This window comes from Oncorhynchus keta, unplaced genomic scaffold (genome assembly GCF_023373465.1).
Source record: "Oncorhynchus keta strain PuntledgeMale-10-30-2019 unplaced genomic scaffold, Oket_V2 Un_contig_4883_pilon_pilon, whole genome shotgun sequence".
Classification (NCBI taxonomy): domain Eukaryota; kingdom Metazoa; phylum Chordata; class Actinopteri; order Salmoniformes; family Salmonidae; genus Oncorhynchus; species Oncorhynchus keta.
In genome coordinates this window covers 82,501-109,588 of record NW_026288012.1, presented here as the reverse complement: position 1 = coordinate 109,588, position 27,088 = coordinate 82,501, and the positions used below count along the sequence as shown (strand labels likewise).

General features: G+C 45.2%; 1 protein-coding gene, 1 long non-coding RNA gene and 2 pseudogenes across 7 annotated transcripts in view; all 4 read left to right on the top strand.

The window, feature by feature from the left end:
• The first annotated feature begins 6,032 nt into the window (after window positions 1–6,032).
• Window positions 6,033–8,477, top strand: LOC127924998 (homeobox protein HMX3-like; annotated as a pseudogene).
• Window positions 8,478–9,341: 864 nt separating this feature from the next.
• On the top strand, window positions 9,342–11,084 carry LOC127924999 (homeobox protein HMX2-like). Its single transcript, XM_052509644.1, has 2 exons — window positions 9,342–10,181; window positions 10,543–11,084. Exons 1-2 carry the CDS (start codon window positions 9,902–9,904, stop codon window positions 11,076–11,078), a joined length of 816 nt encoding a protein of 271 aa, XP_052365604.1. The 5' UTR covers window positions 9,342–9,901; the 3' UTR covers window positions 11,079–11,084.
• A 9,087-nt stretch (window positions 11,085–20,171) lies between these two features.
• The window catches only part of LOC127924996 (mitotic checkpoint protein BUB3-like), a 9,758-nt pseudogene continuing 2,841 nt past the window's right edge, over window positions 20,172–27,088 (top strand).
• Window positions 26,306–27,088, top strand: part of LOC127924997 (uncharacterized) — a 2,208-nt gene continuing 1,425 nt past the window's right edge. For all 6 annotated transcript variants that reach the window (XR_008119481.1, XR_008119484.1, XR_008119483.1 and 3 more), the window contains exons 1-2: window positions 26,306–26,968; window positions 27,085–27,088. The exon at window positions 27,085–27,088 is cut by the window's right edge. This is a non-coding gene — a long non-coding RNA (uncharacterized LOC127924997). The remainder of the gene's footprint in view (window positions 26,969–27,084) is intronic.

Sequence of the window (27,088 nt, the reverse complement as noted above, 5' to 3'; positions counted from 1 at the left end):
TCATTCTCGGCACCATTGGTTTCCTAGTTACTGTTGCCTGCCAGTCCTCTAATGAATGTAATTGCTGCCTTTTGATGAAAGTACTATTATCTGGATCACATTTACCATGAACAAACAGCTCTTCCCATCCTCTTCTTCCCACCCCTCTCTCTAACTGGACTATGGGATCTGTCATTACGCAGAGGGGGGGGGACAGTAGCTGTTCACAACAAGTGTCGTCCTTGAGACTCGGGCCGACCTCTCAAGGTCAACGGATAGATTATGTGTCCTGTGTAGGTTGTACAAAAATCCACTTCTGTTGATTTTAGGTCTACATGCATGTCTGATTTTAGGTCTACATGCATGTCTGATTTAGGTCTACATGCATGTCTGATTTTAGGTCTACATGCATGTCTGATTTTAGGTCTACATGCATGTCTGATTTTAGGTCTACATGCGTGTCTGAATATGTTTTCTTTTAAAATCTCCCCGACGTGGACAAGACCAAGTTCAAATCCTTTTGATGGTTAAACTCGTTCAGATCCTCTTAACATTGTCACATTAAAAACCATCTCACCAAACTATTTGTTTGGGAACTTAATATATATATATATATATATATATATCTACTAAACATACCTTCAGATATCAGCAAGTCCCAGTACATGTTGAGTTAATGAGAATAATTTGTTTGGCCACCTGCACAGATGGAGGGTGACGGTCTCTTCCAGATGTGTTGTCACTGGTTAAAACAGACACTGGAGCAGTGATTGGCCCGATGGTAACACACTGGAGCAGTGATTGGCCCGATGGTAACACACTGGAGCAGTGATTGGCCCGATGGTAACACACCCTGACAGGGCAGAGTGGGGCAGAGTGTTGTCCTTCTGACAGGGCAGAGATGTTGTCTCCCTGATAGGCAAAGTGTTGTCCTCTGACAGGGCAGAGTGTTGTCCTCCTGACAGGGCAGAGTGTTGTCTCCTGACAGGGCAGAGTGATGACAGGGCAGAGCGTTGTCCCGACAGGGCAGAGTGTTGTAACAGAGTGTTGTCTCCTGACTGGTCCCCTGAGGGCAGAGTGTTGTCCTCCTGGGGCCTCCTGACAGGGCAGAGTGGTAACACACCTGACAGGGCAGAGTGTTGTCCTCCCCCTGACAGGGCAGAGTGTTGTCCCCTGACAGGGCAGAGCAGAGTGTTGTCTCCTGATAGGGCAGAGTGTTGTCCCCTGACAGGGCAGAGTGTTGTCAGGGCTCCCCTGACAGGGCAGAGTGTTTGTCTCCCTGACAGGGCAGAGTGTTGTCCAGGGTAGTGTTGTCCCCTGACAGGGCAGAGTGTTGTCCCCTGACAGGGCAGAGTGTTGTCCTCCCCTGACAGGGCAGAGTGTTGTCTCCCCTGACAGGGCAGAGTGTTGTCTCCCCTGACAGGGCAGAGTGTTGTCCTCCTGACAGGGCAGAGTGTTGTCCTGACAGGGCAGAGGTTGTCTCCTGACAGGGCAGAGGTCTCCTGACAGGGCAGAGTGTTGTCCTCCACCTGACAGGGCAGAGTGTTGTCTCCCTGACAGGGCAGAGTCCTCCCTGACAGGGCAGAGTGCTGTCTCTGACAGGGCAGAGTGTCCTCCCCTGACAGGGCAGAGTGTTGTCTCCCTGACAGGGCAGAGTGTCTCCCTGACAGGGCAGAGTGTTGTCCTCCCCTGACAGGGCAGAGGTTGTTTCTGTCTCCTGACAGGGCAGAGTGTTGTCTCCCCTGACAGGGCAGAGTCCCCTGACAGGGCAGAGTGTTGTCCTCCCTGACAGGGCAGAGGTTGTCCTCCCCTGACAGGGCAGAGTGTTGTCCTCCCCTGACAGAGGGGACAGGGCAGAGTGTTGTCTCCCCTGACAGGGCAGAGTGTTGTCTCCCTGACAGGGCAGAGTTGTCCTCCCCTGACAGGGCAGAGTGTTGTCTCCTGACAGGGCAGAGTGTTGTCTCCTGACAGGGCAGAGTGTTGTCTCCTGACAGGGCAGAGTGTTGTCTCCTGACAGGGCAGAGTGTTGTCCCCCTGACAGGGCAGAGGTTGTCCCCCCAGAGTGACAGGGCAGAGGTTGTCCTCCCTGACAGGGCAGAGTGTTGTCCTCCCAGAGTGACAGGGCAGAGTGTTGTCCTGACAGGGCAGGGTGCTGTCCCCCCTGACAGGGCAGAGTGTTGTCCTCCTGACAGGGCAGAGGTCTCCTCCTGACAGGGCAGAGTGTTGTCTCCCTGACAGGGCAGAGTGTCCCCTGAGAGTGTTGTCAGGGCAGAGTGTTGTCCTCCAGAGTGTTTGTCCTGACAGGGCAGAGTGTTGTCCTCCCTGACAGGGCAGAGTGTTGTCCTCTGACAGGGCAGAGTGTTGTCCCCTGACAGGGCAGAGTGTTGTCCCCCCTGACAGGGCAGAGTGTTGTCTCCCTGACAGGGCAGAGGGGCAGAGTGTTGTCCTCCCCTGACAGGGCAGAGTGTTGTCCCCCTGACAGGGCAGAGTGTTGTCCCCGACAGGGCAGAGTGTTGTCCCCAGGGCAGAGTGTTGTCTCCCTGACAGGGCAGAGTGTTGTCTCCACCTGACAGGGCAGAGTGTTGTCCTCCCTGACAGGGCAGAGTGTTGTCTCCTGACAGGGCAGAGTGTTGTCTCCTGACAGGGCAGAGTGTTGTCTCCTGACAGGGCAGAGTGTCCCCCTGACAGGGCAGAGTGTTGTCTCCTGACAGGGCAGAGTGTTGTCTCCTGACAGGGCAGAGTGTTGTCTCCTGACAGTTGTCTCCCTGACAGGGCAGAGGGTGTCTCCCCCTGACAGGCAGAGTGTTGTCTCCCTGACAGGGCAGAGGTCCTTCTGTCTCAGTGACAGGGCAGTCCCGATCCCCTGACAGGGCAGCACACATGACTGTAGTCGTTGTCTCCCCTGACAGGGCAGAGTGTTGTCTCCCTGACAGGGCAGAGTGTTGTCCTCCCCTGACAGGGCAGAGTGTTGTCCCCTGACAGGGCAGAGTGTTGTCCTCCCCTGACAGGGCAGAGTGTTGTCCCCCTGACAGGGCAGAGTGTTGTCCCCTGACAGGGCAGAGTGTTGTCTCCCCTGACAGGGCAGAGTGTCCTCCCTGACAGGGCAGAGTGTTGTCCCTGACAGGGCAGAGTGTTGTCCCCCTGACAGGGCAGAGTGTTGTCTCCCCTGACAGGGCAGAGTGTTGTCTCCTGACAGGGGCAGAGTGTTGTCCTCCCTGACAGGGCTGACAGGGCAGAGTGTTGTCCCCCTGACAGGGCAGAGTGTTGTCCTGACCAGAGTGTTGTCCTGACAGGGCAGAGTGTTGTCCTCCCCAGACAGGGCAGAGTGTTGTCCTCCCCTGACAGGGCAGAGTGTTGTCCTCCTGACAGGGCAGAGTGTTGTCTCCCTGACAGGGCAGAGTGTTGTCCCCCCTGACAGGGCAGAGTGTTGTCCTCCCTGACAGGGCAGAGTATTGTCCTCCCCTGACAGGGCAGAGTGTTGTCCCCTGACAGGGTTGTCTCCTGACAGGGCAGAGTGTGTCCCCTGACAGGGCAGAGTGTTGTCTCCCAGGGCAGAGTGACAGGGCAGAGTGTTGTCTCCTGACAGGGCAGAGTGTTGTCCTCCCTGACAGGGCAGAGAGTGTTGTCCTCCTGACAGGGCAGAGTGTTGTCCCCCTGACAGGGCAGAGGCCTCCTGAGGCAGAGTGTTGTCCCCCTGACAGGGCAGAGGTTGTCTCCCTGAGGGCAGAGTGTTGTCCTCCTGACAGGGCAGAGTGTTGTCTCTGACAGGGCAGAGTGTTGTCCCCCCTGACAGGGCAGAGTGTTGTCCTCCCTGACAGGGCAGGCCCCCCTGAGGGCAGAGTGTTGTCCTCCTGACAGGGCAGAGTCCCCTGACAGGGCAGAGTGTTGTCCCCCCCTGACAGGGCAGAGTGTTGTCCTGACAGGGCAGAGTGTTGTCCTCCCCTGACAGGGCAGAGTGTTGTCCCCCCCTGACAGGGCAGAGTGTTGTCCTCCCCTGGAGTGTTGTCCCCTGACAGGGCAGAGTGTTGTCCTCCCCTGACAGGGCAGAGTGTTGTCTCCCTGACAGGGCAGAGTGTTGTCCCCCTGACAGGGCAGAGTGTTGCCCCCTGACAGGGCAGAGTGTTGCCTCCAGGGCAGAGTGTTGTCCTGACAGGGCAGAGTGTTGTCCCCAGGGCAGAGTGTTGTCTCCCTGACAGGGCAGAGTGTTGTCCCCTGACAGGGCAGAGTGTTGTCCCCTGACAGGGCAGAGTGTTGTCCCCCTGACCAGAGTGTTGTCCCCTGACAGGGCAGAGTGTCGTCCCCTGACAGGGCAGAGGAACAGGGCAGAGTGTCGTCCCCTGACAGGGCAGAGTGTCAACCTCCTGACAGGGCAGAGTGTCGTCCCCTGACAGGGCAGAGTGTTGTCCCCCTGACAGGGTAGGAGTGCTGACAGGGCAGAGTGTCGTCCCTCTGACAGGGCAGAGTGTCGTCCCCTGACAGGGCAGAGTGTCCTGACAGGGCAGAGTGTCGTCCCCTGACAGGGCAGAGTGTTGTCCCCTGACAGGGCAGAGTGTTGTCCCCCCTGACAGGGCAGAGTGTCGTCCCCTGACAGGGCAGAGTGTCGTCCCCTGACAGGGCAGAGTGTCGTCCCCCGACAGGGCAGAGTGTCGTCCCCTGACAGGCAGAGTGTCGCCCTCTCGAAGGGCATTGGGGGCAGAGTAATGATTCCCCCGGGGCAGAGTGTTGTCCTCCCTGACAGGGCAGAGTGTTGTCTCCTGACACATGGTTAGAATAAGGTTGATTTGGGCTAATGATTGGGCTAATGATTGGGCTAATGATTGGGCTAATGAATGATGGGCTAATGATTGGGCTAATGATTGGGCTAATGATTGGGCTAATGATTGGGTTAATGATTGGGCTAATGATTGGGCTAATGATGGGCTAATGATTGGGCTAATGATTGGGCTAATGATTGGGTTAATGATTGGGCTAATGATTGGGCTAATGATGGGCTAATGATTGGGCTAATGATTGGGCTAATGATGGGCTAATGATTGGGTTAATGATTGCCTACAGGACTTCCTCTCTGCAAATCAGATTATATTCTGAGTGAAACTTCTGTTGTTGCATGACGTAGTATACACAAGTATTTTAGTTTGTTTGTTCATACCAGACGTTTGGCTTCATTTAAAGTGTGATAAAACTCACTAAACAAATCACTCGTTAATAAATGTATTTCCATATCTGATATATTTGACTTGAAAGACAAATAAAAAATAAAAAGTTTTTTTTTTTTTTTGCTGGAATATAAAAAAGTGCACCTTATTGTCATCATTCAGACAGCATGTGGCACCAACAGGTGATAATGCAGGTAAAAGCACCCCATTTAGTGTTTAATTAACTGTCAGTCAGCCCCCCATTCACCCCATCAACAATGACTGAACAGTTTCACCCTATTCATGTTGTACATGCACTGCTCATGAGTAGACCTGTCATTACAACCAATTAGGACATGAGTTTATATATATATGTATATATATGCCATTTAGCAGACGCTTTTATCCAAAGCGACTTACAGTCATGTGTGCATACATTCTACGTATGGGTGGTCCCGGGAATCGAACCCACTACCCTGGCGTTACAAGCGCCATGCTCTACCAACTGAGCTACAGAAGGACCACCAGTTTACTTATTAAGTGCCTGTTTGACAGTAAGTAATTGTTAGTAACGTCTGAGTGCATTACCCATCTACTTCCATTGTGCTTTCTAATTGGACTTCATGGCCGAAAACACGCCCATCCTATTCAGCCTGGAGGAGGAGGGGGGGCGGGGTCACACAGTCTGGGTGGACTTGTCGGTCAGTGCAAAAATAGATCCTTGGGACGTTCCTACCCTCAACCCTATACTTAAGCCCAACCTAAACCATTTTAAATTTTAAATCAATAGGGGATGTCCCAAGGATCCCGCCTAGCAGGCCGACCCTGCCTACTACCCTGCTCCTGTCCCCTCCCTCCCTTCCTCTGCACTTCTCTTCTCCCCCGTAGGCCTACCCTACCTATTCTTGTCCTCCTATCCCATCCCTTCCACTGCGCTCCAGTTTCATCTCAAATCCCATTTGCCATTGTAGCCTACATGCCCAATCGCCCAGGACTGCGCGCATTTAACAGTTTTATGTAATCGTTAGTAGAATGCGGTGCAAGTCTGACGCATTGATCATTGTGCCATTTATCATTGCTGCGATCATTCCAGGACAGACCTGCCTCAAGATTTATGCTACATTTTACATTTAAATTCGAGTCATTTAGCAGATGCGCTTATCCAGAGTGATTTACAGAAGTGAGTGCATACAATTTCGCACTTTTTAAAAAATATATATTTTTCTTTATTCTCAAAGCATAAAAAAAAAATAGGCCTATGTTTTACTGAAACGCCACGTTTGGGTAACCGGAATAAAGCAAAAATATCTTCAACTGTTTCTCTTGACGTTTGTTTGCTGTGAGTCATTCAAATGGACAATAAACATTCACAAGCGAAGGCAGAGACGGAACAGGAGACCCGTCCGCCCGCTAAAGACTCACCTTTCTCTATCAAGAACCTGCTCAACTTCGACAGTAAACCTTCCAAACCGAAGACGCTGCTTGCCACCACCAAAGGACTACTGGAAGGAGGTTTCTCTCTCTCCCGGATCGGTGATTTAACTTTTCCTAGTTTTGACATCCCAGCCCAGAGATTTGGATTATCGGCGCACTATTTGGAACGACCGTCGGCGTGGTGGTATCCCTACGCGCTTGGCACATCGGGACAACATCTATACAGGACCGGAGGTAGATTACTACCATACATTCAATCGGTTCTGATTATACATTTAGCTCATTAGAATACCTCAAATAATGTTTTGGTTATAACGGATTAAATAAGACTACAACATATTTTAAAATCAATTATGCTGCTATAAAACTTGCTATTCGCAATACTCATCAGTTGGAATAATAGTCACACTAATGATTAGTAAATGTTTAAAAAATATATATATATATTTCACCTTTATTTAACCAGGTAGGCTAGTTGAGAAGAAGTTCTCATTTGCAACTGCGACCTGGCCAAGATAAAGCAAAGCAGTGCGACACATACAACAACACAGAGTTACATATGTATGTATAGTTGAACTATGTCTTAAGTAACCTTCATATTGTCATGAATCTTCAGTCGAATATTGCAAAATGTCCCACAACAATTAGGCCTCCTGCCTCAATTTGACTCACCGGGCGATTCGGGTCCTTTTAAGAAAATGTACTTGGATGAGTATAATCAAATTGTTAACTATAGTGGTTTTTAAAAAAAAGTAATTTATGTTTATTTTATGGTTGCATTAATGTTTTCCCTGATTGATAAACATTGTCGTTTATTTCGTTTAGGGTTTGAGAAGGCCGTCGTGAGAGACACACCATCAACAGGCGGGGACCGAGACACACCGGAGCTGCTGCGAAAATCACCCGACCAAGACGACCAAGAGGACGACAAAAACAAAAGTACTGATGATGTCGTTCTGGAGCAGAGTGATGGGGATGAACCAAAGAAGAAGTAGAGTTGGTGAATGACTGGAGGAAAATTAAAGACGAGAACTCGGATAAAAAAACGTGTCGGAAAAAGAAAACGCGGACAGTCTTTTCAAGGAGTCAGGTGTTTCGGTTGAGTCAACGTTCGATATGAAACGGTACCTCAGTAGCTCGGAACGGGCAGGTCTGGCGGCATCCCTACACCTCACAGAGACCCAGGTGAAAATCTGGTTCCAGAACAGAAGGAACAAGTGGAAACGACAGTTGGCCGCGGAACTCGAAGCGGCCAATCTGAGCCACGCCGCGGCCCAGAGGATAGTCCGCGTTCCCATATTGTACCACGACAACACCGGCTCGGAAACGGGCAGCGCTGGGAACGTGTCAGTCAGTCAGTCCCTACTAACGTTCCCTCATCAAATGTACTATTCACATCCACTAGTCACATCCGTGCCGCTGCTGAGACCAGTTTGAGAGACTCATTTATTGTGTTGATATTTCTGTATTGTAATTTATGTATTACAAACATTATTAGGCCTATTTTTAATTTATTTTTAATCTATGATAATAGTTGGTGTTGGATAAAATGCTTTGTATATTGTACAGGTCTATTATGACAAATGTTGTATTTATTATTATTATAATTATTATTTTTTGTATTCCCGTGTCCAAAACTGAAATATTTCCTCCTAATCAAATACTTTCATATTAAATCGTTGTGCGTCCAAAGTAATCTGAACATTTGGTATTGATATCGCTTTAATTTAACTGATGGATTTTATATGTTTTTAAACAGGGTGGAAACGTATAGGTCTGTGTCTCCATGTAGCCTACGACATTTTACAATCAATTACATCGATGTTTTGTATGAGCAATTAGAACAAATCCTAAGTAAAGTTAATATTTCATCAAGTATAGCCGTTTATGTGTAATAGTTATATAGTTCCACTGTTCGCTTCACGTACACGGTATAACGGCTCACAGCTGAAAAATACCTATATCGTTTTAATAGCGCAAGACAGTGAGGACAAATCATATGTTCTGAAGTATGGAAAATCATAGGCTATCCGTCTCACAATGTTATCGCAGACTTTTACTTGCTGTCAACGCGAAATGTAATTTAACAAAAAACAAAAAAAAGAGTTTCACCAAATGGCCAAAACATGGAGATTTTATTTTATTTTTTTATTTGTTACATTGCTGAATAAATCGTGAAATGCGTTCCCGACTACACCGAGTGTATTTAGAAACATACATACATGGTTTTCATCTATACCTTTAATAAAACGTGGGACTTATACGTTGAATGTGTGTTTCGTATCAAACATAGTATGTCCAGTCCTTACATTTAGATTACATTTTAGAGTTAAACATAGCGCTCCTTTGGCGAAACATTTTATGTGTCATTCATTTTAAGGTATTTGGAATTCATCAATACAATTCTGAAGGCTTTAACTTATAGACAACAAAAGCATAGCACGCATTTTAATTATTAATATAATATAATAGATGTTTAGCTAATTATAAGTCTCTATTGTCAGTGGATGACTCATCCCAGAGATATCCTACTGGGCACATACGTCTATTCCTCGTTGGTTCAACGTAATGTCGTTGAAATGGCGTGGAAACAACGTTGATTCAGCCAGTGTGCTCAGTGGGATATGACTCTGGACAAAACAATAAATGATGTCAACATTACTGATATCAAAACACATATTTCAATATTTTTTTGAATTTGGCCCATAGGCTATACATAGATAGGACTAAAGATTAAGAGATGTCTTCACAAAATTAAATTCCATTTAATTTATTCTGGTATTTTCAAGAACAGAATGGTGAAATCGCCAAAGGCCAATTTTCAGACAGAAACTAGGCGCACATTGGCCTTTCCGAATCCGTCTGAGAGGATTAAGGCTTGGTTTCACATCTCTGTACGGAATAAATACAACGAAATCAGCTCACTAATTTGTAACAAACAATAATTAATCTCCAATTGGTGTCTATAATACAGCACGGAATAGTGGAAATTCAAAATAGAGCTATATGTCTACAACATTTGATCTTGAAGGGCATTTTCATGTGTAATATTCAAATATTGACTGTGGAACGTCAGGTGTGCATAGCATTAATTTGTTGCAGACTGAGTTGGGTTGGGGAGCGCTTTGGTGCGTGTGTCTCAGCTCCAGCACGGTTTAAAATGACCCGGTCTCTTCCCAGCTTGTGATTGGTCCATGAGAATCCTACCTACGCGCAAACAAAGTAACTGAACGTTGTATGGGAGTGATGGTACTCGGGGAATTCAGACATAACTTTGCAGAAGGAGAACAAACCCGCTTCTGAAAGAATATCCAACGGGTTCCACATTTATTGCCTGAAGTTAAAGGTTCTAAATGTTTATCAGAATGAAGAAATCTGAAGACGGTGGCAGTAAAGTATCATTTACCTCAGTTTCCAATTTTACTATTCAGTCAATTCTTGGAACTGTGTCCGAGGACGCGCACAAGGACAGTTGTAATTCTGTTTCCGACGCGGGGCTGCTGCAGAGACAACGCATGCGCTCCGTGTCTTCAGAAGGATTCAGCGGCGGGGAGGATTCTACAGACTTCTACCCTTTACCTGGAGGAAAGAACCCACGCGATGACCTCAACGATCTCACACTTTCTTGTCTAAGTAAGTGAAAATGCTTTATAAATTGTGTTTTATTTTTTGGGTAGCCTACTTGATTGTTATTCTGATAACAATGACACATTATATTAAACCTATAACTATTATTATTACTATTGAACGATGTAAGATATGATGATAAAGAATGACAGACTACAGCAATGGTTTTATTTCTTTGTTTATTACAAGTCTAATTCGAGATTTTTCGGCTACTGATAAAAATATTATTTTAAACTGCTTGATGGACGAATATAAAGTTTCTTGATTGATTTTAAATGATGCTGTGTTTTTTAACACAATAACAAGATAGCCACGTTTGTTTAGAATAAACATTTGGATTGATTACCGTGCTTGCACTATTTTATAGGTGACAAAAACAGACTAATTCTGGGGCAAGAGATGGTGAAGAGACATCAACTTTTTCATGATTATAAAGAAGGTGACCAGAGATACTACAACCAAACATCACCTGCTATTTCAGAAGAAAAGGGTCATATTGACGACGACGAAACATCCAACTCATCAAGGAAGAAGTCTCGGACCGTATTCTCGCGGAGTCAAGTTTACCAACTAGAATCGACGTTTGACCTGAAACGTTACCTTAGCAGTACAGAACGAGCTAGTCTCGCCTCCAGTCTCCAGTTGACAGAGATACAGGTGAAAACTTGGTTCCAGAATCGGAGGAACAAGTGGAAACGTCTGCTTTCTGCGGAGATAGATGCGGTGAACATGGCTCACGCGTCATCCGCACAAACTCTGGTCGGGATGCCGTTCTTCTTCAAAGAGAATTTCCGGCTACGGATTCCTGTCCCTGGATCAATGACTTTCCCTACACCTCTATGTTATCCCGGGAGCAACATGCAAGCTTTACCTTTGTACAATTTTTATAATAAAATTGAATAGAATGATTGCCAGATTGTAATTTAATAAATTAACTACAAAACAAACTATTTATATTTTCATTATTAGGCTGTGCCATAGGCCTATTTTATTACAACACACCGAATCATAAATAACCTTACAAAACAATGTCTACATATCCTTCCACTATCCCAGTGTATTTTCCTCTCTAGATTCTTTAAAAAAACGTTCTGGGTCGAAACAAAAGGGTTATATTGCTTGCTTCATATACTGTAAGGCACCCCCGCATGAGTTCTTCTTCCAAAATCGGTTCCATATAGAACCCTTGGGTTCCATGTAGTGTTCTATATGGGATTCCATACAGGGTTCTGGAACCAATTTCGGTTCTATATAAAACCTTAAGCGGTGCCATATATGAAGCAAGCATATATCCCTCTATCAGAACCTATTTTCCTAAAATAAGGCTATACCGGTAGGTCACGTCATTCAGTCCCGTCCTATCAGGAAACAATACAGTTTTTATGAGTTACAAATTTCATAACAAAAGTCGCAAACGTGAGAAAATGTTACATTGAAAATGTGTGTGTGGGCCATTTCATGCTGAATGATTTACCTGAAGCACGAAAAATGTCCCGAACGGGCTGATGCAAACATGAAATGCCGGTAAATTTATATAAATGCCGACAGAAAATGTGTTCATTCGACATGGTGGGATCTTTTTGTGTCGGTAAAATTAATTATGATTGAGAAATAGCGGTGGAAATGCCTTTATGCGCAAATATTGATATAATAAAATTATTATATCGATGTAAACTTGGGAGTCACGCAATATGCTGTTGATTTTGACTCAGGAAAGCATGCAGTTTATGAGGCTGCAGATTAAATAAATGATGATGAACTTCACAGGATGGTGAATGTGCAAGGTGATTAGCTTGATGCTCCTTTACATTAAATATCATCCGACAACAAGTCAGTTTTTATGGAATCACATCTCTGGTGAGAAAATGCGCATATACCTCGTTTTGAATAAAACGTCACAATTACGTTCGATTTGCACATACTTCGTTTTGAATAATACGTCACAATTACGTTCGATTTGCATATACTTCGTTTTGAATAATACGTCACAATTACGTTCGATTTGCACATACTTCGTTTTAAATAAAACGTCACAATACGTTCGATTTGGCTGTTGGGGGGCAAGGGCCCCCGCAGCTCCGGGAAAATCATTGACAACTACGTGCCATTTTCAATGGATTGTATAAATACATGCTATAACTTTAGCAGACGCTCTTATCCAGAGTTTTAATATCATCACCTATTGAGGATGTGTCACAACTGCACACTTCCCGATTATTCCATACAAAACAATTGCCTACATTTAGCTGCTATCATACAACAAGTAACTTCATGCTTTTCGTGATCAGTAAACATCAATGATCGTGTCATTTAAGATAGGCGAAGGCACATATCCATTTGATATGTAGCGAGCAAACAATATCATTTAACGTGCTTCACGAGAGATTAGGCTTTTGGAAAAAGCTTAACATCGGCAGGTCCTCGTCCTGGTAAAGTTGTCGGACTCCTGTCATTACCACTATAGATGGAAAGCAAATCAAACAATATTAGGATATAGCCATCTAGTTTATCCCTGAAAGTTAGCTTGTTAACACCCGTTCTGCCAGTCATTCTGTTAAAGGTCCCCAAAGCACACATCCCTGGGTCGCACCTCTTTTCAGTTCGCTGCAGCTCGCGACTGGAACGAGTTGCAACAAACACTCAAACTGGACCGTTCCATCTCTTCATTCAAAGACTCAATCATGGACACTCTTACTGACAGCTGTGTCTGCTTTGTGAGATGTATTGTTGTCTCGACCTTCTTGTATTGTTGTCGCCACCTTCTTGCCCTGTTGTGCTGTTGTCTGCCCATTAATGTTTGTACCCTGTTTTGTGCCTCTACCATTTTGTGTTGCTACCATGCTGTTGTCATGTGTTGCTACCATGCTCTGGTGTCATGTGTTGCTACCATGCTCTGGTGTCATGTGTTGCTACCATGCTGTTGTCATGTGTTGCTACCATGCTCTGGTGTCATGTGTTGCTACCATGCTGTTGTCATGTGTTGCTGCCATGCTCTGGTGTCATGTGTTGCTGCCATGCTGTGTTGTCATGTGTTGCTGCCATGCTGTGTTGTCATGTGTTGCTGCCATGCTCTGTTGTCATGTGTTGCTGCCATGCTCTGTTGTCATGTGTTGCTGCCATGCTCTGGTGTCATGTGTTGCTGCCATGCTCTGGTGTCATGTGTTGCTGCCATGCTGTGTTGTCATGTGTTGCTGCCATGCTCTGTTGTCATGTGTTGCTATCATGCTCTGGTGTCATGTGTTGCTACCATGCTGTGTTGTCATGTGTTGCTGCCATGCTCTGGTGTCATGTGTTGCTACCATGCTCTGGTGTCATGTGTTGCTACCATGCTCTGGTGTCATGTGTTGCTACCATGCTCTGGTGTCATGTGTTGCTGCCATGCTCTGGTGTCATGTGTTGCTACCATGCTCTGGTGTCATGTGTTGCTGCCATGCTCTGGTGTCATGTGTTGCTACCATGCTATATTGTTGTCTTAAGTCTCTCTTTAAGTAGTGTTGTCTCTTTTAAGTAGTGTTGTCTCTCTTTAAGTAGTGTTGTATCTCTTTAAGTAGTAAGTAGTGTTGTCTCTTTTAAGTAGTGTTGTATCTCTTTAAGTAGTGTTGTCTCTCTTTAAGTAGTGTTGTCTCTCTTTTAAGTAGTGTTGTCTCTCTTTAAGTAGTGTTGTCTCTCTTTAAGTAGTGTTGTCTCTCTTGTCATGATGTGTGTTTTGTCCTATATTTTTATTTAATTTATTTTGAATCCCAGCCCGGTCCTGCAGGAGGCCTTTTGTCTTTTGGTAGGTCTTCATTGTAAATAAGAATTTGTTCTTAATTAAACTGACTTTCCTAGTTAAATAAAGTTTAAATAAAATAAAACAAATGGACATGACCTGTTATTAGCCAATTTGACGAGATCCATCAATCAATCAATGCAGTCTGTCAAATCAAATCAAATCCAATGTTATTTGTCACATACACATGGTTAGCAGATGTTAATGCGAGTGTAACGAAATGCTTGTGCTTCTAGTTCCGACAATGCAGTGATAACCAACAAGTAATCTAACTAACAATTCCAAAACTACTACCTTATAGACACAAGTGTAAGGGGATAAAGAATATGTACATAAAGATATATGAATGAGTGATGGTACAGAGCGGCATAGGCAAGATACAGTAGATGGTATCGAGTGCAGTATATACATATGAGATGAGTATGTAAACAAAGTGGAATAGTTAAAGTGGCTAGTGATACATGTATTACATAAGGATGCAGTAGATGATATAGAGTACAGTATATACATATAAGATGAGTATGTAAACAAAGTGGAATAGTTAAAGGGGCTAGTGATACATGTATTACATAAGGATGCAGTAGATGATGTAGAGTACAGTATATACATATACATATGAGATGAATAATGTAGGGTAAGTAACATTATATAAGGTAGCATTGTTTAAAGTGGCTAGTGATATATTTTACATCATTTCCCATCAATTCCCATTATTAAAGTGGCTGGAGTTGAGTCAGTGTGTTGGCAGCAGCCACTCAATGTTAGTGGTGGCTGTTTAACAGTCTTGATGGCCCTGAGATAGAAGCTGTTTTTCAGTCTCTCGGTCCCAGCTTTGATGCACCTGTACTGACCTCGCCTTCTGGATGATAGCGGGGTGAACAGGCAGTGGCTCGGTGGTTGTTGTCCTTGATGATCTTTATGGACTTCCTGTAACATCGGGTGCTGTAGGTGTCCTGGAGGGCAGGTAGTTTGTCCCCGGTGATGCGTTATGCAGACCTCACTACCCTCTGGAGAGCCTTACGGTTGTGGGCGGAGCAGTTGCCGTACCAGGCGGTGATACAGCCCGCCAGGATGCTCTTGATTGTGCATCTGTAGAAATTTGTGAGTGCTTTTGGTGACAAGACACATTTCTTCAGCCTCCTGAGGTTGAAGAGGCGCTGCTGCGCCTTCTCCACGATGCTGTCTGTATGGGTGGACCAATTCAGTTTGTCTGTGATGTGTACGCCGAAGGAACTTAAAACAGTTATTCAATTCCCAGTTTCTCTCCCTTTGATTTCTACTTCTCAGGTAAGGTTGTGATGTCTGTAAAACAGAACGGGCTATTTTAAGTCACCCATATTGAAACTATGTAGAACCATTAGACCCCCTATAACCCACACACTCCTGTATCCATGTGATTGATGGATTGTGTTGAGCAGTGAGCCGGCTCAGGTGTATAAGTGTGGCTCCTTCCACCTTCAAAGAACATACAAGGGGACCAACCATGGAGAACAGGAAGACACTTCATTATTTCTATAACTACGAAGTATTGTTTGTCCTCGTGTGTCTGTACATGTTTTTCAGCATGAAGTCCTCTGCAGCCACTTAGTGTGGGGTGTGGACACCAGGTGAGGCCAGTGGACACCAGGTGAGACCATTGGACACCAGGTGAGGCCAGTGGACACCAGGTGAGGCCAGTGGACACCAGGTGAGGCCAGTGGACACCAGGTGAGACCAGTGGACACCAGGTGAGACCCAGTGGACACCAGATGAGGCCAGTGGACACCAGGTGAGACCAGTGGACACCAGGTGAGGCCAGTGGACACCAGGTGAGGCCAGTGGACACCAGGTGAGACCAGTGGACACCAGGTGAGGCCAGTGGACACCAGGTGAAGCCAGTGGACACCAGGTGAGGCCAGTGGACACCAGGTGAGGCCAGTGGACACCAGGTGAGGCCAGTGGACACCAGGTGAGGCCAGTGGACACCAGGTGAGGCCAGTGGACACCAGGTGAGGCCAGTGGACACCAGGTGAGACCAGTGGACACCAGGTGAGGCCAGTGGACACCAGGTGAGGCCAGTGGACACCAGGTGAGACCAGTGGACACCAGGTGAGGCCAGTGGACACCAGGTGAGGCCAGTGGACACCAGGTGAGGCCAGTGGACACCAGGTGAGGCCAGTGGACACCAGGTGAGGCCAGTGGACACCAGGTGAGGCCAGTGGACACCAGGTGAGGCCAGTGGACACCAGGTGAGGCCAGTGGACACCAGGTGAGGCCAGTGGACACCAGGTGAGGCCACACACACAGATTCCTGTTCAACACTGTCCCTTTAACTACCTTATTTTCTCAATAACAGTCTCTCTCTCCTTCACATCCTTCTTTTCCTTAAATCATCTCGGTTATATCAGCTGTGTCGGTCGAACCCCTCGCGCATCTCAACTGGCTGACAGAGAGGGCACAGCATGATCAGAGGTGAGAGGTCACTTGGTCAGACCAACAGGGAAGTAATTATGAAAGAGATGCTTTTACATTGAAATACAGATAGAGATGTAGTAGTCCCAGAGTTAATGATCCCAGGTCAGTTTATATCATACAGGAAGTATTATGAAAGAGATGCAGTAGTCCCAGAGTTAATGATCCCAGGTCAGTTTATATTATACATGAATTATTATTAAAGAGATGCTTTTAAATTGAAATACAGATAGAGATGTAGTAGTCCCAGGTCAGTTAATGATCCCAGGTCAGTTTTATATTATACAGGAAGTATTATTAAAGAGATGTAGTAGTCCCAGAGTTAATGATCCCAGGTCAGTTTATATTATACAGGAAGTATTATTAAAGAGATGCAGTTAATGATCCCAGGTCAGTTTATATTATACAGGAAGTATTAATGATCCCAGGTCAGTTTTATATTATATTATTAAAGAGATGCAGTAGTCCCAGGAAGATCCCAGGTCAGTTTATATTAAAGAGATGCCCAGAGTTAATGATCCCACATTTATATTATACAGAAATTACAGATAGAGATGTAGTTTAGTCCCAGAGTTAATGATCCCAGGTCAGTTTATATTATACAGGAAGTTTATATTATACAGGAAGTATTATTAAAGAGATGTAGTAGTCCCAGAGTTAATGATCCCAGGTCAGTTTTGCACTTCACCTTCTTATTATGATGACTTGAGTGCTAAAATAAAACATATAAAGAACACAAGGCTGAAACATGCTAATTCCATCTGTCTCTCGTCTGCAGGTATGATTTGATGTGAGAGAGGATGCCAACCCCCAGTCCCGTCATCGTCACCTCACCCGCTCTTAAGATAACCTTCGGGCCCGACGAGAGACACTATTATGTCATTGTGATGAACTGAGAGAATATTAGGGTGGCACCGTGATTCATTAATCATGTGCTGCCTTCCCTGCCCCTATGTTCTTACCTCTTTCCCTTTCTGTCTTTTACACCTCTCTCTCCACCTCCTCTTTCTTCCTCTGTTTTTATAACGCTCAACAGATGTGCATTGAAGTACAGATTGAACTTATATTTATAATATAATATTACAATTATAATATTTATAATGCATGTATTTATAACACTTGGATAATTAACTTCTTTCAATAAAGCGTTTCACATTCTCTACTGGTTGAAATTAAGTCTCGTTTGATGAAATAGTGCACCTGTCCTGTGTTTATCAGATCAATGCAGATGAAGGGAATTTGATAAGGAGATTAACTGGTTTTAGAGTATTTACGTGACGCATAAGAAGTGTAGTGTACTGTTTTAAAAAATATATTTTTCTGTATATATGAATGACAAATCAGCCTTTAACTAGTGTGTTTATTTATGTATTTATAAATATTGGACCTTTATTTAACGAGGCAAGTCAGTTAAGAACAAATTCTTATTTTCAATGACGGCCTAGGAACAGTTGGGTTAACTGGTCTAGGAACAGTGGGTTAACTGGTCTAGGAACAGTGGGTTAACTGGTCTAGGAACAGTGGGTTAACTGGTCTAGGAACAGTGGGTTAACTGGTCTAGGAACAGTGGGTTAACTGGTCTAGGAACAGTGGGTTAACTGGTCTAGGAACAGTGGGTTAACTGGTCTAGGAACAGTGGGTTAACTGGTCTAGGAACAGTGGGTTAACTGGTCTAGGAACAGTGGGTTAACTGGTCTAGGAACAGTGGGTTAACTGGTCTAGGAACAGTGGGTTAACTGGTCTAGGAACAGTTGGGTTAACTGGTCTAGGAACAGTGGGTTAACTGGTCTAGGAACAGTGGGTTAACTGGTCTAGGAACAGTGGGTTAACTGGTCTAGGAACAGTGGTTTAATTGCCTGTTCAGGGGCAGAACGACAGATTTGTACCTTGTCAGCTCAGGGGTTTGAACTTGAAACCTTCCGGTTACTAGTCCAACGCTCTACTGGTAAACACCGTTGAAGGGTATAATTGTAATACATACATGCAGACACTGGAGTTTGATACTCCTGGTATCGGATATGACTGAAAAATTATTTCAAAGACATTCATACCTGAACTGCACCTTTATTTACCAAGGTAGAGTACATGATCAGTGAATATATTAAATGTACAGGCTACAATGTGGGGATCTCACGGTGATAACGACATGTATTTTAGACATGCATCCTTGGCACAAAGTTATTATATTCTACTCAATCTATTGGCTTCATTAATGTCATTCAGACTGGTTTGAAGATGATACAACTGGCTATGATAGCTGAGGTTCATAGCTAGGTTCTGAACTATGTATACCAAACGTTTTAAGGTCCATATGTGGCCGATGTGAAATGGCTAGCTAGTTAGCGGTGGTGCGCGCTAATAGTGTTTCAGTTGGTGACGTCACTCGCTCTGAGACCTAGAAATAGTTGTTCCCCCTTGCTCTGCAAGGGCTGTGGATTTTGTGGCGGGATGGGTAACGATGCTTTGTGAGTGACTGTGGTTGATGTGTGCAGAGGGTCCCTGGTTCAAGCCCAGGTTGAGGAGACGGACGGAAGCTATACTGTTACACGTACACAGATCGGCTACACATCCAGGTATTGTTATCCTCCACTGCACAATAAGCAAGAAAATAGTTTAGCTAGCTACGTTATTTAATCTCTGCATTGCATGGCAAAAATAAGCAAGACAAGCTTACAAAATTGTACATTCAATTTGCCGTAAATTCTAGATTCTTTACATCCACGGTTTCACAAGATGACAGCCTGGTTTGCTGGTTGTTTCAGGTGTCCCTAAAACACGAAACAACCAGAATTATAATTTCATACTCTTGTCACAACACCCATAAAGCTAGCTAGCTAATGTTTGCTAGTCAGCTAGCTTGCTATATCATGCTTTTTGTAAATTAACTTTATGATTAAAAAATATATTTACGTAATCGTTTGTCTCTACATGAACTAACATATTCCTCTCAACTGGACATTTTTTGCATGATTCGTTATGACATTATAATCACATTTACTTCCATCCTAGTATTTTTGTCAGCCATCTTTGCATGAAGAAAGTCTCCAGCCTTGGGGCGCATAGCTTCAACTTTGTCATGGGAGCCACTCGATATGATTGGTCATTGCCCAGCGGTCGCGCTGGTGATTTGCATACATTTGGGTAAAGTTGATATGTTTCACCGCCTCCCACGCCATGTTCGCACCGCCCGAAGGTCCCCGCCCCCTTCCATTGAAAATGAATGGGAAGCGGTGTTTCACCGCGCCGCGGCTTGTGCTCGTGTACACGGGGCATGAAGGACCATGGCAAATGCGCCATTCTGCTGCTAGACAGACAGAGCCCACAAAACATGGGAAATTAACCAAAACCACTCACACTTGTCATATTTGTTCAGTTTAATTTTATATCTCTCAAATATCAAATTAATGGCGGCCAATATTAAGATATATCGTGAGGCTATCCTACATATCTGAAATTACATGATTATTAATGTTTACTGGTCGTGAAAAGCAAGCAGTTACTTGCTGTATAACTTTAAAGATTAGAACAACATTTGCGCAATGGAATAATATGACATTTTGTAGGTCTGAATATGTTCTTCAAGAGGTGATGATATTACAACCAAACAGTTAACATTTATTTAACAATTCTTCTAAAAACGACAACGGAGCTGTCAAACTAGTTTTTAGATACGGTCATTTGAAGTATGTCCCATATCACATGACCCATGTCCTCGACAACAACAGGGTTTTTAGATACGGTCATTTGAAGTATGTCCCATATCACATGACCCATGTCCTCGACAACAACAGGGTTTTTAGATACGGTCATTTGAAGTATGTCCCATATCACATGACCCATGTACTCGACAACGGAAGATAATTTTCAAAGAATCACGAGCCAGGCGGGAAAGTTGGTTATTCGTTCTGACCAATCAATTCACTCGTGTAGCAACGCCGCTGTGGAGTGTCTTCAGCGGAGAGGGACGAGGAAGCGAAAATATTAGTCTATAAGATAAACGAGTTATTTTTTTTTCTTCCAATTTCATACCAAAGGAGATTACTTTAGCGTAAACCAAGAACGGTGAGTAAAAAAAAAATAAAAAAATCTAATTCATTGACAAAACAATCTAGCTATAACGCATAATCAATCTATAGCTAGCTTGGCCTGCCTTCACCATCCACGCTAGTTAGCTAATATTAGCAGCTAACGTTAGCCAATGTTACCCGATAGAAAACAGCTGATTGGCTAACGTTAGCCAATGTTACCCGATAGAAAACATCTGATTAGCTAATAAAACAGCTGATTAGCTAACGTTAGCCAATGTTACCCGATAGAAAACAGCTGATTGGCTAACGTTAGCCACTGTTACCCGATAGAAAACAGCTGATTGGCTAACGTTAAATGTTACCCGATAGAAAACTGATTAGCTAACGTTAGCCAATGTTACCCGATAGAAAACAGCTGATTAGCTAACGTTAGCCAATGTTACCCGATAGAAAACAGCTGATTGGCTAACGTTAGCCACTGTTACCCGATAGAAAACAGCTGATTGGCTAACGTTAGCCAATGTTACCCGATAGAAAACAGCTGATTGGCTAACGTTAGCCAATGTTACCCGATAGAAAACAGCTGATTGGCTAACGTTAGCCAATGTTACCCGATAGAAAACAGCTGATTGGCTAACGTTAGCCAATGTTACCCGATAGAAAACAGCTGATTGGCTAACGTTAGCCAATGTTAAAGAAAACAGCTGATTGGCTAACGTTAGCCAATGTTACCCGATAGAAAACAGCTGATTGGCTAACGTTAGCCAATGTTACCCGATAGAAAACAGCTGATTAGCTAATAAAACAGCTGATTAGCTAACGTTAGCCAATGTTACCCGATAGAAAACAGCTGATTAGCTAACGTTAGCCAATGTTACCCGATAGAAAACAGCTGATTGGCTAACGTTAGCCAATGTTACCCGATAGAAAACAGCTGATTGGCTAACGTTAGCCAATGTTACCCGATAGAAAACAGCTGATTGGCTAACGTTAGCCAATGTTACCCGATAGAAAACAGCTGATTGGCTAACGTTAGCCAATGTTACCCGATAGAAAACAGCTGATTAGCTAATAAAACAGCTGATTAGCTAACGTTAGCCAATGTTACCCGATAGAAAACAGCTGATTAGCTAACGTTAGCCAATGTTACCCGATAGAAAACAGCTTATTAGCTAACGTTAGCCAATGTTACCCGATAGAAAACAGCTGATTAGCTAACGTTAGCCAATGTGTAAGTAGCTGAGACCAAGTTGGCCAGCTTCTGCGGATCCACTGGCTAGCCAGTTATGTATACTAGCTAGTTAATTACATTAGCTGATTGCCTACCTACCCTCCCAAATAGTTTGCCTTGCTATATTTTCAGCACACCCAATTCATGTTCTTGAATTTCCAGGACAGTAACGTTCTCGTGTATCAAACTGTACAGGTCATGTTGCGTTACATGTTGGCTGGTTTGTTTATTTCGCCAACACAAGTATGACAGCTTAGCTAGCAAGATAACAATTATATTACCTGATCATGTTATGGTTTTCAAGAGATACATCCCGGCATTCTCCATCTACTTCAGGGCTCGAACTACTACTCTACAGGAAAGCTCCCTTACCCTCCTACGTAAACGCCAGTATGGCCTAATAGCTTTGGTATCTGTTCTCTCCCTGCAGATGACTGGCTCGAACGAGTACAAACTGAACCAGGGACCAGAGGACAATCTCTGCCGTGATTCAGCCCCAGTACAGGCCAGTTCCTTCTAGTGTCCTCTTGGGACTGTACTGTCCGGCTCTACGATGTGGCAGGCAACTCCATGAGGATCAAGTATTCTCACCTGGCACCTGTGCTGGATTGTGCTTTCTATGTAAACAAGTTTTAATTTGTCATAAGCGTTTCCATAGTAATCAGTTACTCAATTTTAAATGCAGAGTTGGCTACTTTGCTACACACACAGACACATGTATAACGGATGTGAAATGGCTAGCTAGTTAGCGGTGGTGCGCTACTAGCATTTCAATGTTACGTCACTCGCTTTGAGACCTTGAAGTAGGTTCCCCCTTTGCTCTGCAAGGGCTGCGGCTTTGTGGAGCGATGGGTAAACGATGCTTTGTGGGTGACTGTTGTTGATGTGTGCAGATGGTCCCTGGTTAGAGCCTGGGTCGGGGCGATACTAGTCTAAAGTTATACTGTTAGCTACCACCACCCTCCCAAGAAGAAACATGACAATACTGTTAAAAGTACATTTCTACAAACAATGTTACAATGTAGTCAAAATGGTCTCAAGGAACACGTTTAAGAGTCAGATATCTCTTCTCTTGTAGGACCCGACACATGCCTGGAGTGGAGGCCTGGACACGCAGTTGAAAACCCATGTTGAATACAGATCAAGGTGTGTCTGTATTTACATCACCACTGAATGGTGTGCTTCCTGTTGTTATTAAATGCACCGTGTTTCTTATTTATTTTTACGGTCCATATTTCTCTCCCTTGCGTGTAGATACAATAGTTGGGACACACGACGCCCCCATCCGCTGTGTGGAATACTGTCCAGAGGTCAACGTCATGGTAACCGGTAGCTGGGATAGGTCAGTCAGGCTGTGGGACCCCAGGACCCCTGCAACGCTGGCACCTTCACACAACCTGAAAAGGTGGATCTATCTAAACTCTGTATGAAACAGTCCTGGGCTTTTATGGGTCTGTTCAGGGACCAAAGCAGACGTTGACCTCATTTTCAATTCTGATTTTATATATAATAATAATAATATATGCCATTTACAGACGCTTTTATCAAAGTTCCTTACAGTCATGTGTGCATACATTCTACGTATTAAAGTTTTTAAAAAATGAATAGTCTGTTTTTTGTTGAGAATGGGACATACTTACAGGCATATGGACGTTGAGATCAGAGATCGATTCTCACACATTTTAAGACTGTTCTGGTGTCTTTTGTCTCTTTTAACGAAGGTGTACACCCTCTCTGTGGCTGGTGACCGGCTGATAGTGGGGACAGCAGGGAGGAGGGTGTTGGTCTGGGACCTGAGGAATATGGGCTACGTCCAGCAGAGGAGAGAGTCCAGTCTGAAATACCAGACACGAGCCATCAGGGCCTTCCCTAACAAACAGGTAAACCTCTAGACTAGCTCAGTACCAGACACGAGCCATCAGGGCCTTCCCTAACAAACAGGTAAACCTCTAGACTAGCTCAGTACCAGACACGAGCCATCAGGGCCTTCCCTAACAAACAGGTAAACCTCTAGACTAGCTCAGTACCAGACACGAGCCATCAGGGTGACTGTAAACCTCTGACTGTGTACCAGCAGATGGGCCTTCCCTAACAAACAGGTAAACCTAGAGCCTGGGTACCAGACACGGCCATCAGGGCTCAGGTAAACCTCTAGACTAGCTCAGTACCAGACACAGCCATCAGGGCCTTCCCTAACAAGAAGGTAAACCTCTAGACTAGCTCAGTACCAGACACGAGCATCACCAGGTAAACCTCTAGACTAGCTCAATACCAGACAAGCATCAGGGCTCAGGTAAACCTCTAGACTAGCTCAGTACCAGACACGAGCCATCAGGGCCTTCCCTAACAAACAGGTAAACCTCTAGACTAGCTCAGTACCAGACACGAGGGCCATCAGGGCCTTCCCTAACAAACAGGTAAACCTCTTCTCTAGCTCAGTACCAGACACAGCCATCAGGGCTGGTAAACCTGGACTAGCTCAGTACCAGACACGAGCCATCAGGGCCTTCCCTAACAAACAGGTAAAAGTGCTCAGTCACAAGGGCTACCTCTAGACACTCAATACCAGAATGGTCAGGCCTTCCCTAACAAACAGGAAACCGTGCTCTTATTTACCAGACACGGCCATCAGGGCTCAGGTAAACCCTTAGACGTGTAGCTACAATACCAGACATCCATCAGGGCCTTCCCTAACAAACAGGTAAACCTCTAGACTAACCAGGCCATCAGGGCTCAGGTAAACCTCTAGACTAGCTCAGTACCAGACACGAGCCATCAGGGCTGTGGGAAACCCCAGGACCCACGAGCCACAGGGCTCAGGTAAACCTCTCACACAACCTGAAAGGTGGGCTCTATCTAAACTCTGTATGAAACAGTCCTGGGCTTTTAACAAACAGCCTCTTCATGAAGACCAGACACAGCCATCAGGGCTGGTTTTAATATCTTTAGCTCAGTACCTGACCAAAGCGAGCCATCAGGGCCTTCCCTAACCTAGACTGCTCAGTACCAGACAGAGCCATCAGGTCAGGTAAACCTCTATTGCTCAGTACCAGACACGAGCCATCAAAGCCTTTAAAAAAAGGTAATAGTCTGCTCAGTTGAGAGCCATGGGACATAAAACTCCATATGGACGTTGAGACGAGATCGATTGCTGGTTGACTGTTCAGTCCAGACACGAGCCATTGGGCCTTTTTTAACAAAGGTGTAAACCTCTAGACTAGCTCTGTGGCCAGGTGACCGGCTAGATAGCTCAGGACAGACAGGGAGGGAGGTGTTGGTCTGGGACCTCTAGGAATAGGGCTCCAGTACCAGACACGAGCCATCAGGGCCTCTAAACCTCTAGACTAGCTCAATACCAGACACGAGCCATCAGGGCCTTCCCTAACAAACAGGTAAACCTCTAGACTAGCTCAGTACCAGACACGAGCCATCAGGGCCTTCCTAACAAACAGGTAAACCTCTAGACTAGCTCAGTACCAGACACGAGCCATCAGGGCTTCAGGTAAACCTCTAGACTAGCTCAGTACCAGACACGAGCCATCAGGGCCTTCCCTAACAAACAGGTAAACCTCTAGACTAGCTCAGTACCAGGAGCCATCAGGGCCTCTAGACTAGCTCAATAAAACAGCCATCAGGGGCTAAAACCTCTAGACTAGCTCAGTACCAGACACGAGCCATCAGGGCCTTCCCTAACAAACAGGTAAACCTCTAGACTAGCTCAGTACCAGACACGAGCCATCAGGGCTCAGGTAAACCTCTAGACTAGCTCAATACCAGACACGAGCCATCAGGGCCTTCCCTAACAAACAGGTAAACCTCTAGACTAGCTCAGTACCAGACACGAGCCATCAGGGCTCAGGTAAACCTCTAGACTAGCTCAGTACAGACACGGCCATCAGGGCCTTCCCTAACAAACAGGTAAACCTCTAGACTAGCTAGACCCGAGCCATCAGGGCTCAGGTAAACCTCTAGACTAGCTCAGTACCAGACACGAGCCATCAGGGCTCAGGTAAACCTCTAGACTAGCTCAGTACCAGACACGAGCCATCAGGGCCTTCCCTAACAAACAGGTAAACCTCTAGGCTCAGGTAAACCTCTAGACTAGCTCAGTACCAGACACGAGCCATCAGGGCTCAGGTAAACCTCTAGACTAGCTCAGTACCAGACACGAGCCATCAGGGCTCAGGTAAACCTCTAGACTAGCTCAGTACCAGACACGAGCCATCAGGGCCTTCCCTAACAAACAAACACAATACTAAACGTCACTTAGATGATGCTTTTATCCACAGCAACGTACGGTGACATCATACATGTTTCAGCAGGCCTATGTGATCCCCTTGCGGGACTTGAACCCATGACCTTGGCATTGCTAAGCGCCGCACTCTAACCAGCTGAGCCCGACAGGACCACACATCGTTGTCTTTGTCTGTCCGGTGAGACCAGGTGTCTATTGTCTTGTTTTTGTAGGGCTATGTCCTGAGCTCCATAGAAGGACGTGTTGCTGTGGAGTACCTGGACCCCAGCCAGTGCAGAAGAAGAAGTACGCCTTCAAGTGCCACCGGCTGAAGGAGAACGGCATAGAACAGGTCTATCCTGTCAACGCCATCTCCTTCCACGGGGTCCACAACACCTTCGCTACAGGTGGGATAAATAATAATAAATAATAATAATATAAATAATATATGCCATTTAGCTGACGCTTTTATCCAAAGCGACTTACAGTCATGTGTGCATACATTCTACGTATGGGTGGTCCCGGGAATCGAACCCACTACCCTGGCGTTACAAGCGCCATGCTCTACCAACTGAGCCACAGAAGGACCACTTCTACTTTCTATTGGCGCTAATACAACTCAGCTACAGGTGGGAGACTTTCTATTGGCGCTAATACAACTCAGCTACAGGTGGGATACTTTCTATTGGCGCTAATACAACTCAGCTACAGGTGGGATACTTTCTATTGGCGCTAATACAACTCAGCTACAGGTGGGATACTTTCTATTGGCGCTAATACAACTCAGCTACAGGTGGGATACTTTCTATTGGCGCTAATACAACTCAGCTACAGGTGGGATACTTTCTATTGGCGCTAATACAACTCAGCTACAGGTGGGATACTTTCTATTGGCGCTAATACAACTCAGCTACAGGTGGGATACTTTCTATTGGCGCTAATACAACTCAGCTACAGGTGGGATACTTTCTATTGGCGCTAATACAACTCAGCTACAGGTGGGATACTTTCTATTGGCGCTAATACAACTCAGCTACAGGTGGGATACTTTCTATTGGCGCTAATACAACTCAGCTACAGGTGGGATACTTTCTATTGGCGCTAATACAACTCAGCTAAGGTGGGATACTTTCTATTGGCTCAACTCAGCTACAGGTGGGATACTTTCTATTGGCGCTAATACAACTCAGCTACAGGTGG

Excerpts from the sequence above, each read along its gene's own strand:
- LOC127924999 (XM_052509644.1), top strand. The coding sequence starts at position 9,902 with ATGTTTATCAGAATGAAGAAATCTGAAGACGGTGGCAGTAAAGTATCA. Across the intron at positions 10,182-10,542 it reads TCTCACACTTTCTTGTCTAA|GTGACAAAAACAGACTAATT; the intron begins GTAAGTGAAAAT and ends ACTATTTTATAG.